This window comes from Cervus elaphus, chromosome 33, assembly GCF_910594005.1.
Source record: "Cervus elaphus chromosome 33, mCerEla1.1, whole genome shotgun sequence".
NCBI lineage: Eukaryota > Metazoa > Chordata > Mammalia > Artiodactyla > Cervidae > Cervus > Cervus elaphus.
Genome location: NC_057847.1, coordinates 37,386,875 through 37,401,969, shown reverse-complemented (window position 1 = coordinate 37,401,969; position 15,095 = coordinate 37,386,875). Strand labels below are relative to the sequence as shown.

Sequence of the window (15,095 nt, the reverse complement as noted above, 5' to 3'; positions counted from 1 at the left end):
CCTATAATGCTTTTAAAAAAGAAGATATGTTGTGTTTTTAAACTGACACATAGACTATTTTATTATTTGACTATATATATGACTATATGACTATTTTATTATTTCCCAAATGTTGATCAGTTCAGTTCAGTTCAGTTGCTCAGTTGTGTCTGACTCTTTCCAACTCCATGGACTGCAGCACAGCAACCTTCCCTGTCCATCACCAACTCCCAAAGCTTTCTCAAACTCATGTCCATCGAGTCACTGATGCCATCCAACCATCTCATCCTCTGTCATCCCCTTCTCCTCCTGCCTTCAATCTTTCCCAGCATCAGGGTCTTTTCCAAGGAGTCAGCTCTTTGCCTCAGGTAGCCAAAGTACTGTAGCTTCAACTTCAGCATCAATCCTTCCAATGAATATTCAGGACTGATTTCCTTTAAAATGGACTGGTTGGATCTTCTTGCTGTCCAAGGGACTCTCAAGAGCCTTCTCCAACACCACAGTTCAAAAGCATCAATTCTTCAGTGCTCAGCATTCTTTATAGTCCAACTCTCACATCCATACATGACTATTGGAGAAACCATAGCTCTGATTAGATGGACCTTTGTTGACAAAGTTATGTCTCTGTTTTTTAATATGCTGTCTAGGTTGGTCATAGCTTTTCTTCCAAGGAACGAGTGTCTTTTAATTTCATGGCTGCAGTCACCATCTGCAGTGATTTTGGAGCTCTCCAAAATAGAGTCTCTCACTGTTTCCATTGTTTACCCACCTATTGACCATGAAGGGATGGGACCAGATGCCATGATCTTAGTCTTCTGAATGTTGAGTTTTAAGCCAACTTTTTCACTCTCCTCTTTCACTTTCATCAAGAGGTTCTTCAATTCCTTTGCTTTCTGCCATAAGGGTGTTTTAATCTGTGTTATCTGAGGTTATTGATATTTCTCCTGCAATCTTGATTTCAGCTTATGCTTCATCCAGCCCAGCATTTCACATGATGTACTCTGCATATCAGTTAAATAAGCAGGGTGATAATATACAACCTTCACAAACTCCTTTCCCTATTTGGAACCAGTCTCTTGTTCCATGTCCAGTTCCAACTACTGCTACTTGACCTGCATACAGATTTCTCAGGAAGTAGGTAAGGTGTTCTGGTATTCCCATCTCTTAAAGAATTTTCCACAGTTTGTTGTGATCCACCCAGTCAAAGGCTTTGGCGTAGTCAATAAAGCAGAAGTAGATGTTTTTCTGGCACTCTCTTGCTTTTTTGATGATCCAGCGGATGTTGGCAATTTGATCTCTGGTTCCTCTGCCTTTTCTAAAACCAACTTGAATATCTAGAAGTTCACAGTTCATGTACTGTTGAAGCCTGGCTTGGAGAATTTAAGCATTACTTTGCTAGTGTGTGAGATGAGTGCAATTGTGTGGTAGTTTGAACATTCTTTGGTATTGCCTTTCTTTGGGATTGGAATAAAAACTGACCTTTTCCAGTGCTGTGGCCACTGCTGAGTTTTCCAAATTTGCTGGCATATTGAGTGAAGCACTTTCTTTCTTTCTTTTTTTTTTTTTTTTTTTGAGTGAAGCACTTTCATAGCATCATCTTTTAGGATTTGAAATAGCTCAACTGGAGTTCCATCACCTTCACTAGCTTTGTTTGTAGTGATGCTTCCCAAGGCCCACGTGACTTCTCATTCCAGGGTATCTGGCTCAAGGTGAGTGATCTCACCATCGTGGTGATCTGGGTCATTAAGATCTTTTTTGCTTAGTTCTTCTGTATATTCTTGTCACCTCTTCTTACTATCTTCTGCTTCTGTTCGGTCCATACCATTTCTGTCCTTTATTGAGTCCATCTTCGCATGAAATGTTCCCTTGGTATCTCTAATTTTCTTGAAGAGACCTCTAGTCTTTCCCATTCTATTGTTTTCCTCTATTTCTTTACATTGATCACGGAGGAAGGCTTTCTTATCTCTCCTTGCTGTTCTTTGGAACTCTGCATTCAAATGGGTATATCTTTCCTTTTCTCCTTTGCCTTTCTCGTCTCTTCTTTTCTCAGCTATTTCTAAGGCCTCCTCAGACAAGCATTTTGCCTTTCTGCATTTCTTTTTCTTGGGGATGGCCTTGATCACTGCCTCCTGTACAACAGTGTCATGAGCCTCAGTCCATAGTTCTTCAGCCACTGTTGTCTATCAGATCTAATCCCTTGAATGTATTTGTCACTTCCACTGTATAATCATAAAGGATTTGATTTAGGTCATACCTGAATGGTCTAGTGGTTTTCCCTGCTTTCTTCAATTTAAATCTGAATTTGGCAATAAGGAGTTCATGATCTGACCGTGGCTCAGATCAAATGTTGATGGCTTCTTTTAATATCAAGTGACTTAAAGAAACTGCCGCATTATTTTCTATGTAGAAGGAATTCACTTCATTATCAGTCTTTAACATACGAAATATGAAGATTTGTTGCATTATAAAATCCTAGAATTCTAGGAAATCTTAAAAATCTCATTGAGAAGGGGAAAAAACTGAATCCCAGACTGAGAGCTAATAGAGATCACTCGCTGTTTAGTGTCACAAGACCGCATCTCCCCAGGGAATTTCTATTCATTTTCCTCTACTTTCTACAATGGGCTTGAGACTTAAACTTTCTCCCTAAAGACTCACGTGTATTTCCTTCACATCTTAGCGTGTAGCTTGTCCAGACACTTCTGGTTCCACCATTATCTTCGGTCTAACCTTGTTCCCCAGAGATATGACTGTTTCTCATTCACAACTTAAGTGTCAAATAACCAGAATAAGTCATGTTTTCCTTCCTAGTGTAAAGGTCTGGAGACCCTAGATGCATGAGTATAAGTCCAGATCCATAAGAGTATGGCTTGGTTTCTTCAAGATTCTGTTCAGAGGACCAAAAAATTCCAGGATTTCTTTATTCCATATTTGAGTCCACTTGAGGACTGTCTTAGGGATGTAGGTCAACCTAATTCTTCAGAGTTATTTTTGATATTTGTAGTTTTATAAAAAGTTAACCTGTGGTCCTTAAATGTGACCTTTTGTTGTATTAAAAGTTAGATTGCCAAATAAGGTTCTTTATGAATTGTATGTTAACATAAATATAAAAATATAGGGCTATCCCAGGAATAATATATAATTGTATAATATAATAAAATAAGTAGATAATGTATATCTGTTACCCCCAAATATATGACTAGTCCCAGAATAATAAGTACTATAGTGTAGAGTGGGCTTCCCTAATAGGTCAGCTGGTAAAGAATCCGCCTGCAATGCAGGAGATCCTGGTTTGATTCCAAAGTTGGGAAGACCCGCTGGAGAAGGAATAGGCTACCCACACCAGTATTCTTGGGCTTCCCTCATGGCTGGCTGGCAAAGAATCCGTCTGCAATGCAGGAGACCTGGGTTCGATCCCTGGGTTGGGAAGATCCCCTGGGGAAAGGAAAGGCTACCCACTCTGGTATTCTGGCCTGGAGAATAGTATTATACTATATATATTAGGATATAGTATAGTATCATACTATATGTAGCATATAGTATTACAATAATATAATGAGTCTTTTGATATATGTTATTTAACTATAATTTGTTACATTTTAAATCAGAATAAATTTCCTAATCCTGAAATTAAATTCTAAATATTTTAGTGGATTTTCTAAGTAATGGATATCAATCAGTGATATATCAAGTATTATATAATGCAACAAAAAAATGTAAGGACCATGTATTTTCTTTTATAAAATTAAGCTATTTCAGCATACTAGATGGGCTTCCCAGGTGGCGCTAGTGGTAAGGAACCCACCTGTAATACAGGAGACATAAGAAATGCACATTTGATCCTTGGGTTAAGAAGATCCCCTGGAGAAGGGCGTGTCAACCCACTCCAGTATTCTTGCCTGGAGAATCCCATGGGCAGAGGAACCTGGTGGGCTACAGTCCATAGGGTCACACAGAGTCGGACATGACTGAAGCATCTTAGCACACATGCACACACGTACTAGGTACTTCTTGATTTAATTAAATTAAATCTTAAAGCAGTCATGTGTCTAGTTGCCTCGTGCCTGAGGCACAGACATCAATAGTTAAGGTTATGGCATATGTCAGGAAATACTGAATAAAGGAATTTACACAGTCTTCCAGGTTGAACTCAAACTTCTTAGAGTTAGGACAGATATTACCAATATGACTCATATTACTTACCAGTTGTAGATTTTCTTAAAAAGCCATTTTCTCTTTGTTCCAGTGTATTAATATCATATTTCTATGGGGGAAAAAACTTAATAGTTTATTTTACTTTTTTAGGCTCTGAAAGACTTATGGAGATTTAATATGTTTTTCTCACAGAGCTAATAGTGTATAGGTATTATAATTTACAAATTTATATTCGGAAATATGTTTATAGGTTAAAAATTTTGAAATTTATAATATTCATCAAATTTTATAGGCAGTTTTGCTTTGTTAAATCATTTTCTTTAAAATAGAACATTACTTCTATTTGATATTTTATTGGCATACTAGAGTATTTTTATATTTAATCCTTATGATAAAATAAATATTTCATATAATGGGTTTTATGTTTTGAGGCACCCTTATCTCACAGAAAATTAAGTAGTTATAAACCTTCTATACAAGTGTGCTGAGGTCTTGATTTCAGAGAGCAGCAAATTTAATATAGTCACTATAGTCTGGCTATGGACTTCCTAAGTTATTTCTCCTAAAAGTTTTAATTTTTTTTTCATTTTAAACTGCTTGAAAAAAATTCTAAAATCATTAAACAGAAGGAGTATCTGCCCCCCCCCAAAAGTCTTGTTGATTTCGTGTATTTGTCAGAGCTCTTTTCTCACCCCCGTCTTTCTCTTCTTTCTCCTCTTATTTTTCCTCTCTTCCTTTCCACTTCCTTCTCATCTTCTCATCTCCCTCCCTCTCCTTCTTTCTCCTTCTCTTTCTTTTCCGTTTCTCTGCCTCACTCTCTCCTATTCCCACTTTGGTCTTTAGTCTCCATTTCATTAGGAGCATAGAAAGAATTATTACAGCAATCATTATTACCCACCAAGAGGTTTCCATTAAAAGCAACTCAATGAATTAGAAATAAGAAATAGGCTTTGTAAAAGTGACTTTAAAAATCACTACTTGGTTTTCACTGAGGCTCTCTATATGAGAATTGATAGTTATTCTTAAGAATATTTTACATTCATTTTCAGACTTCACCCTTTAAGCATTTCTTTTATTAATGATGGATTTGTTTTGTGTGCGTTCATTTCAGTCATAGACATCTCATAACAGAAATTCAACTGTGGCTCTTCAGCAACTCCAAATGTTAATATTTTTATTCTTGTTTCCATTACTCTGCCATATCTAAATACTCTGATGAGAAATTAAATTTGAAGATTGATCAGGACAAGTATAAAATGTGAAGGATATAGAACAATTAAGATAAAGTTGAAGACTAAAGTCATAATTTATATTATAAGGAAAATTTTGATTATATTTCTTTTGAAATAGGCATATTTTATATACTAATTAATTGAAATGTATTATGTACAAAATTAAGATAATGTAGCATACAAATATTTAAATATATTGGCCAATACTAATTAAATTGTGATTAGAGTATATGCATTTAATTGAACACACAATCTTTTCTCCCTGAAAATTTCAAGATTACTGATGCTGAAAAGCATCTTTGAAAAGTATTGAGCAGAAAACTGGAGTATTCAATGTATTATTAACAAATTCCAAAAATACAGAAGCAAAAGAAAAAAGTATTTTTAAAGAGCAAGAAAGATTTTAACTATTTTAAATTTGATTTAAATAATACTTATATAAGCTATATTTATTTAAACTATATTTAATGATGGGTTACCATGTGTGAAGTACTCTGCTAGGAATGATTTAACAAATTTTTCCAATTTTGATTTATTTTATTTTGTGATGCTCTCAGGTTGATCTGCATTTTATGAAGAAGATTCCTCCAGGTGCTGAAGCTTCAAACATCTTAGTTGGGGAATTGGAGTTTTTGGATCGAACTGTAGTTGCATTTGTCAGGTTGTCCCCAGCTGTACTGCTTCAGGGATTAGCTGAGGTCCCAATCCCAACCAGGTAAAAAGTATAAGAGCATATTTTGCACTTTCTTAAGCCATTTTTTTGTGGGGGGGAGAAAAGGTGTAAATATAATTTCCTCTGAGAGTTTTTTTCTTGAAACTAAAGTATAATCCATAAAACTGTTGTTTCTTCTTTGTGGAGGAGGGCAAAAAGTGCTTTAAAAATTGTTCTGTTCTTTTCTTTCTTCTCAAATTTCTATGTTTTCTTTTAGGTGTGCTTCTTATCTCTGAATACCCTGGTCTATATCATTATGAAGTGAAGTGAAAGTCTCTCACTCATGTGCAACTCTTTGCGACCCCATGGACCATACTGTCCACGGAATTATCCAGGCCAGAATACTGGTTTGGGTAGCCTTTCCCTTCTCCAGGGGATCTTCCCAATGCAGGGGTGGATCAAACCCAGGTTTCCCGCATTGCAGGCGGATTCTTTACCAGCTGAGCCACAAGGGAAGCCTTAGAATACTGGAGTGGGTAACCTATTCCTTCTCCAGGGGATCTTCCTGACCCAGGAATTGAACTGATGTCTCCTGCATTGCAGGAGGATTCTTTTCATCAACTGAGCTATTAGGGAATCCCTCGAAAGGTGTATAATCATTCTCTGGGCCAGAATACTGGAACTCCATTTTACACTTTTGGTGAAAAGTGATAAAGTATTAGGCTTTTCTCAAAGATTGCATTAGACTATGGGACTTCCCCAGTGGCTCAGACAGTAAAGCGTCTGACTACAATGTGGGAGACCTGGGTTCAATCCCTGGGTTGGGAAGATCTCCTGGAGAAGGAAATGGCAACCCACTCCAGTATTCTTGCCTGGAAAATCCCATGGATGGAGGAACCTGGTAGGCTACAGTCCATGGGGTCACAAAGAGTCGGACATGACTGAGCGACCCCCCAGGTGACGCTAGTGTTAAAGAAAGTGAAAGTGTTTGTCGCTCTGTCCTGTGGAATTCTTTGTGACCCCATGGGCTGGAGCCCCCAGGCTCCTCTGTCCATGGAATTCTCCAGGCAAGAATACTGGAGTGGGTAGCCATTCCCTTCTGCAAGGGATCTTCCCCACCCAGGGATGGAACCTGGGTCTCCTGCATTGCAGGCATTCTTTACGGTCTGAGCCAGTGGTAAAGAACCTGCCTGCCAATGCAGGAGACAAAGAGAGGTGGGTTCCACTCCTGAATCAGGAAGATTCTCTAGAGAAGGGAATGACTACGCACTCCAGTATTCTTGCCCAGAGAGTCCCATGGACAGAGGAGCCTGGCAGGCTACAGTCCATAGGGTCATAAAGAGTTGAACACGAATGAAGTGACTTAGCAGGCACGCATGCATGGATCTTGTATATGAGTGTGACCATATTTGAAAAGATCAAAGTTTTCAAGGCTTGGTTTATGCTTAAGTGCCATCATTAGGATACTATCTGCTGTATCTTACATACTATATGTTTTAATCTTAGTCATAGTATAGTTCCCATACATAGAGTCTTAAGAATCATTGGTAGTTACTGTGGTTGAATCTGAATCAAAAGGACAAATTTAATTTGATCACCTGAACTTGTTTTTCATTTAGGTGCACATAAAAACTAACAACTTTGTTATAATACAAACTGAATTTTGTTATTTATTATTTATCTCCATGTTATAGAGATAAGACTGTCCCTAGGCAAATTTGTGGAGAAAAATGAATATTGGCCACATTACATTCATAGCAGTTCCTCTAGGGCACCTTGTTTTCTTCCCTTCTCCCTCCATCAAATGTGATTCCTGTGTGCAGACAGGCTTTCACTCTGATCCTGTTGCCGCAGCAAAACTTATCTTTGTGTGGCCCCGTTTCTTTCATGATGGATGCCCTTTGTGTGATGCCATAATTGTCTCTTGGGCTTCCCTGCTGGCTCAGTCAGCATAGAATCCACCTGCAATGTAAGAGACCTGGATTCGATCCCTGGATTGGGAAGATCCCCTGGAGAATGGCATGACGATGCACTCCAGTATTCTTGCCTGGAGAATCCCCAAGGACAGAGTGGCCTGGTGGGCTGCAGTCCATGGGGTCACAAAGAGTCGGACATGACTGAGCAACTGAGGACGACACAACATATAATTGTCTCAGATGCTCTTGTCTCCTCTTCCAAACATTGAGGGTCTTAGTCAAGTTAAACTGATGATAATTTCAGGTGCTATGGTAACTGGGTTGGTAGAATGTTTCTTCTATGAACCTTTCAGTCTTAACTCAAAACATAGCCAATTATATCACTCTGTGTTTTGATTGTAGATATGATATTGCAAAAATATAGAATAGCTTAATTAGGAGAGGCCTCATTTCATTAGAGCTCAGCTGACTGGAAAGGGATTCAGTGTTTGAGAACCTCTATCTGAACCTGTGGATGAACAGATTTGAGGCAGGAAACTAGCTAATAATTCAAGTTATAGAAAGAAGTGTGTCTGTTCATTTGGAGGGCTACCAAGACTTCTGATGCATACCAAGTTTTATTAAAAAGGAGAAGGATGAACTGAACACATTAAGGTGATGTCTGACATATGATTAAGGCTACATTTTTCCATATACACCCTGTAATCTATTCAGAATTTCTGGGAATTTGGGATTCAGACTTAACATGTGAAATTTCCTAACCATAGCAGTATTATTTTAGTAGATTAAAATTCCTTTGTGTCTTCCAAGCAGTGCTCCAAGCCGTGCATTCTTGTTCCACCAGCTAAGAAGGTGTCCGATGAACTCTGAGTAAATGATGGTTATTTATGACAATGATAGCTCTTGTATTTCAAAGGAAAGAAAAAAAAAATTCCCAAGAGTAGAGAAAAGCCATAATGGGGTTATATACCCTCACTTTGAAAACTGTCAAGGTTTAAGTGACCTCATTTCATACTGACATAGCAAAATGTGTCTAGAGAACAGTGGAGGAAAAATTAGGGGCACGATAGAGGCACAGTATAAGGAGAGATTTAAAAGGCTAGACTGTTTAGTTAGGAAAGGTGAAAAATGGAAGAAGATTAGTTAGACAAAGAGAATAAAGAAAGCCATTCAAGGTTCCTAATTATCCTTTCTTAGGAGGACAAAAGGGCACACTGTGTATATAACAGTAACGCATAGTAAAAATACCAGAAAATAATTTTAGTATTTATAAATAGTCCGTGGAATAGAAACGTGAAAATAGTAAGATGTACATAGGTTAGGAAATTTCTTAAAAGTACTATAGTTAGTAAAGCATCTGCCACCACACTAAATTATTCCTGTTTTAAATGTATAGTGGACATTTCTGTGTAGTAGAACTGGATTCAGTTACAACTGACACAAAAAATTAGTGTCAGATCCTCTAAGACTGTAATATATGCATCCTGTAAAAACGTGTACAATCTCTAAAGTTTATAACTGAATGAAAAGTATAATTGTGATATCTATTTCAATATACCTTATAAAGTCATTAGTCTTCATACTTAAAAGCAAAAACCATTTAACAAGTGAATGCTGTAGTTATATTATGGAATACAGGGCATCTTAAAATTCTCATAATTTCCTTGTAGAATTGACCTTTTCAGAGACAGGACAGTAATTGGTCCTCCAAAGTTAAAACACATGTTGATTTCTTCAAAATTTCCAGTTGTGATGATGAATTTGCTAGATTTTCAACCTTATATAGATGGAATATCACAGTGCAGCTGCCATTATTATTCCTCCAGCATTGGAATTAATGGATTTTTTAAATTCTATCTAATTTTTTATTCCTGGCAATCATTTTTTCTATTTAATGTAAATTTTGCACATACCCACTGTTTTTTTTTTTTACCATATATTCTTTCTTTGCTTATACTACTGTATTGCCATTCCCCTCTTCTACCTAATTCTACAGTTTACATATGTGATAGTGAGTTCTCTGTCTTAGAATTCAAGAAGATTTAATCAGATTCTATCTTAACTTTCTCCTATAAGAATTATAGAATCCTTAAAATTCACACTAACTGCATAGCCATTATAGGTAACTAAATGAAAGAAACAGCAAAATACCCCAGATTCCAATTGCTCGAGGATCTTAAGCATGAGTCATTTTGAAACATAAAATTTCAAAATATGTAATAATAACCTGTGGAAAAATATGGAAATACTTTACATCAAAACCCTATCTTCAGTAATTCCTTTGAGATGAGTGATGTTGCACTACTAAAATTATTTTTTATTTTTACCTTGAAACATATGTTTTTCTCTTCTTCATTACAGATTTTTGTTCATTCTTCTGGGACCCCTGGGAAAGGGTCAACAGTACCATGAGATTGGCAGATCAATTGCAACCTTAATGACAGATGAGGTATTTATTCAAGTTCATTGGGAACATTTCCCCCTACTAGGTACACCTAACTTTTGGAGTTCTGTATTCATGACAGTTTACTGTGAATCAGATTTCTCTGTATTGAATTCCCCTTTAAATGTTTCCACTATAAAATTTCCCTTGGAAAAATTTGTTCAAAGGGGTAATAAATTCACACACATGAACATTTTAAAACCCTATACTTTAAGAAAATCTGTTATTTAGTGAATTTAGAGTATATTTATTAATATTCCCTTAACAGCATTTGTGTTGCCAAAGTAAGCACCATTGTTAATATCATTGCAGGTCTTGTTTGGGGCAAAATAGTTTTAAGGTCTCAAGAAATAAAAGAGGTAGTTTATCTGGATAGTATACATGACACCAAAAGCCGGAAGACATCTATCAGCTCTCTTTGTAATTGCCTAAATGTAGATGTTGGAGCGTTTTAACCATTAGAGGAGCTGAAGATAGATTTTAAGGAGGCCTGTGATCTCTGACTCAATACACAATTTTTTCTGTGTAAAAACACTGTATGTAGTTTTTTGGACTGGAAAAGCTTTCGTCAGCTTCTCAAAGAAATATGTCTCAAAAATATAAGATCATAAAAATAAACATAAAATATCATGTCATATAACTGGTTTCTTGGATTCTACAATGCCTTGCAAAAATCTATTTTTATTGTCAAAGAAGAGCAGATGCAAAAATCAAGGAAGTGACATAAATTCAAAATTCAGTAGTAAATACCAAATGAGATTATACATTTCTGAAATCTCATCTAAATAATTTAATAATTATTGAAATACTTGAAAATCTATGAAAAGAACTAATTAGTATTGTATATAACTTTTCTTAGGTTTATGAAATCTGAAAATTTGAACTTATGTTTGAAGTTCAATATAAATTCTTCTATTATATCAGTTCAAATTATGTTTATTGGTTTTATATGAGTTAGTTATTGATATTTACACATAGGAAATAAAAAGTTAGAACAAAACCAATTTTTTCATCTGTTTTAGAAAGAACCAACTTAAAGAGAGTATTAGTTTCCTATATATACATCTATAGGACACAATATAGCAACTAAACAACAACAAATCAGCCCTTGAATGAAAGTTCAAACATGAATCCTTTAGACTTGAAAGTTTAGAGATTAACTTGGAGCAATTTGTGACTCTATGAGGAGTGAAATAGAGAAGAGGAAACTCAGCCAGAAAGTTATTGCAAAAGATGAGAGCTGTTAATTATAATAGGATATGTTAATTATGATAGTACATTCATTGAATATTAAAAGAAAATTTAAATACTTTAAAAAGAGAATAAAAGGTTTTTATTGTTCAAAGCTCAGGTGGAGAAATTGTTCTGCCATCTAACTGCTTTGAAATACATTGAACAATTATATTCAAGAATAAAATTCAATGTGTTGATTCATACAATTTAAGAAAATGATGAATTGAATTTCATTATTAAGCTATAAATTCCATGTGAGCAGTTACCATTAATATTCATTTTTGTTCCTTGATTTTTGTCAGGTGCTCAAATAATTATTTGTTGACTAAGCAGTTCTTTTCCTCTCTGTACTGGGGACTTCTTGTAGGTAGAGTTTAACTTGTACTTTTTTTTTATCTTTTCCTTTTGTTTCTTATTTAACATGGTGTCTGACCTTCAGTCAGGGTTCAATAGATTTTTTTTTTTTAATGAATTAATGACTGAATGTTCTAGTCATCCTAGCAACACCTTATCTTGAATTAAGCTAGCCTCTTTTCTCCCTTGCTGTTGAGCATGACTAGAGATAAATCATATGATTTTGTTTATTGGCACTATTACCAATTTATTAATCCCTTTATAGTCTTAAAAATTATTAAGCACTCGAAAGAGCTTTTGTTTATATTGATAGTATGCTGATATTTATAAGAGAACTTAAAAATGAGAATTTTAAAAAATATATTTGTGAATTGATTTTAAAATAATAATAAAGTAATTGTATATTAACATAAATAACATAGTTTTAGAAGAACAAAAGCAAAAACAAAAGAACCTTTACTTTTATTTTTCTTGTTCTGGATTTCCGTGTCAACAGTTTTCTCTCTCTGTCACTTAGCTAAGTCAACACTGACTCCTTTGGTTCATTTAGCAAACAGGCCTAACACATAGTAGCTACTTAGAAAATACATATGAAATAAAAGGCCAGGATTTTCCCATCCTTAAAATTTCTTACTCCTTAACATAGCATGTCCCACTGAAGTGTTGATTGAACCTGAATCTTAAGAGTTTTGAAAGAATAATCTCTACTTGGTCCTGAATATCATAATTTCATTTGTCTCAATGTATTACAGTCTGATTTTTGTCACTACCACTCTACTGAAATTGCTTTCTGTAAGGTCATCATTTGCAAAATATACTCTTATGTTCAGTACTCACGTCACTTATCTCTTATTGGCATTTGACATTACTGAACACGTAGTTTTTTTTCTCCTTGAAGAACAGCAAAAGTTAGTTATGTGCTTGTTTTGACACTACACTAAATCTTTGAGATTTGTACTACTGTTTACTCTGAGGTCATAAATATATCCTTCTACATGTGTCCAATTGATTTAATAGTTTAATGCTCATATTTAAGTTTTTAATACCTAGAATTGCTTTTTAAGTGGCATATGGATAAAGATCCTGTTTTACTTTTATATAGATAATTACTTGGCTTAGTACTGTTTTTTGATTAGTCCATCATTTGTTCAATAGCATTATTTTATGCCATGGTGTAAATATTGTTATAAACTTTTATCTCTTATTTTAAAGCAAGGGCTTCTTTCAGAAAGTTTGATTTACGTATATAAACAATGTTTGTCAAACCTGAATCATTAATTCTAGCTTAATGAGCTTCCTTCTATTCTCCTTTTCCTTCTTTTTCTCTTTACACCAGAAATTTCAACATTCATCTAGCATTCTAAGAAAAGATAAACATCTGTGCAATCATAGAATAAAAGAGGTTATAATATTTTACACTAAAAATTCTTTAGTTAGAGGTTCCTATTCAAATTGTTATAATCACATGTGTGCTAACTGGGAAATGAAAGCACAAAATGCATTAAGATTTTAGACCCTTTTTTTAAATCTATAAATAGTTATTTTCTTTCTATAGGTATTTCATGATGTTGCTTACAAAGCAAAAGATCGTAATGACTTGGTATCGGGAATTGACGAATTTCTGGATCAGGTTACTGTTCTGCCTCCTGGAGAGTGGGATCCAAGCATTCGAATAGAGCCTCCCAAAAATGTTCCTTCCCAGGTATGTATATAGGAAAATACTCTTAGGACTATCATCATTTTTTTTGCCTTTTAAATATATGTACTAAGATAGTATAACCGAAGATTCAAATGATTTAAATTGTAACTTCTGTGATGTGATTATAATAAGAAATATTTATCTGGTCTCTGTTCCTATTTCTGGCTCAGAGCTCTTAAAATGCTTGGAATTTTCTAAGTGATGAAAGCAACAAAGATGTCTTTGTTATGTTAATGAGGTTACTTTAGAAACTCTGTTAAGAATGGGGGCTGATTGCCAGGTGGAGCCTTACCAGAGATTAGAGTTTGGAACTTTCAGTTCCACCCTCCTGCCTCCAGGGAAGGGAGAAGGCAGAGGGGCTGGAGTTTGAGTTCAGTCACCAGTGGCCAGTGCTTTAATCAATCATGCCTGTGTAATGAAGCCTCCATAAATCCCCAAAGGGGCAGGGTTCAGAGAGCTTTTGGGTTGGTGAACAGGTGGAGATTGCAGAGTGGTGTGCCTAGAGAGGGTATGGAAGTTTCTCTCCTTTTCCCCATGCTTTGTCCTATGCATCTCTTCAATCTGGCTGTTCCTGGGTTATATCCTTTAGTAATAAAACTGGTGATCAAGTAAGTAAAATGTTTCTCTAGGTCTATGAGCCATTCTAGCAAATTAGTCCAACCTGAGAAGGGGTTCACAGGAGCCTCAGATATATCTCCAGTGGATTCAGAGCACCAGCAATAACCCGAGCTTGTGACGGTCATCTGAAATGGGGTGTGAGGGGTAGTCTTCCAGGGCTGAGCTATAATAATGCTATTGCCAGGTAGGTGGTGTCAGAATTGAGTTAAATTTCCCACCACATTTGATTTGGTGTGTGTTAGTCACTCAGTTGCGTCCGACTCTTTGCAAGCCCATGGACTGTAGCCCGCCAGGCTCCTCTGTCCGTGGGATTTGCCAGACAAGAATACTGGAGTGGGTTGCCATTTCCTTTTCCAGGGGATCTTCCCCACCCAAGGACTGAACCTACTAAATCTCCTGCATTGCCTGCAGATTTACTGTCTGAGCAACCAGGGTACCAGAACCTACTTTACCTCTAAAAAGGCAGGGACATGAAATTCCCTGACACAAAATCTTCCTTCGTTGTATTAAACACAAATTTGGTGTATCGATGATAATTTACTAAATATCAGTACCACAAGCCTGAAGAGATTTTAGGCCCACCTTAAAGCATACTATACTGGAAGAAAACTTAAATTTTAATGAGGATGGAAAATATGCTTAAGAAAAGCACATTACAGACTCACCATACTCAGATACATAGCTTTGAAGTTGGTAAGTGTTAGGAAAATTCAAAAGCATGGTTGTCATTTTGTATGGAAAACTCCCTATTACTGTCATTAATCACATTTATGATTTCAAGAATTTTCTTCATAATTCTTATGTTTGTATTACT

At 35.8% G+C, this 15,095-nt stretch overlaps 1 protein-coding gene across 6 annotated transcripts in view; it reads left to right on the top strand.

Moving 5' to 3' along the window:
• SLC4A10 (solute carrier family 4 member 10) overlaps positions 1 to 15,095 on the top strand; it is a 337,954-nt gene that overhangs the window by 208,727 nt on the left and 114,132 nt on the right. For all 6 annotated transcript variants that reach the window (XM_043894685.1, XM_043894680.1, XM_043894684.1 and 3 more), the window contains 3 exons: positions 5,924 to 6,081; positions 10,296 to 10,383; positions 13,520 to 13,666. In XM_043894685.1, the coding sequence (XP_043750620.1) occupies positions 5,924 to 6,081; positions 10,296 to 10,383; positions 13,520 to 13,666 (393 nt within the window). The remainder of the gene's footprint in view (positions 1 to 5,923; positions 6,082 to 10,295; positions 10,384 to 13,519; positions 13,667 to 15,095) is intronic.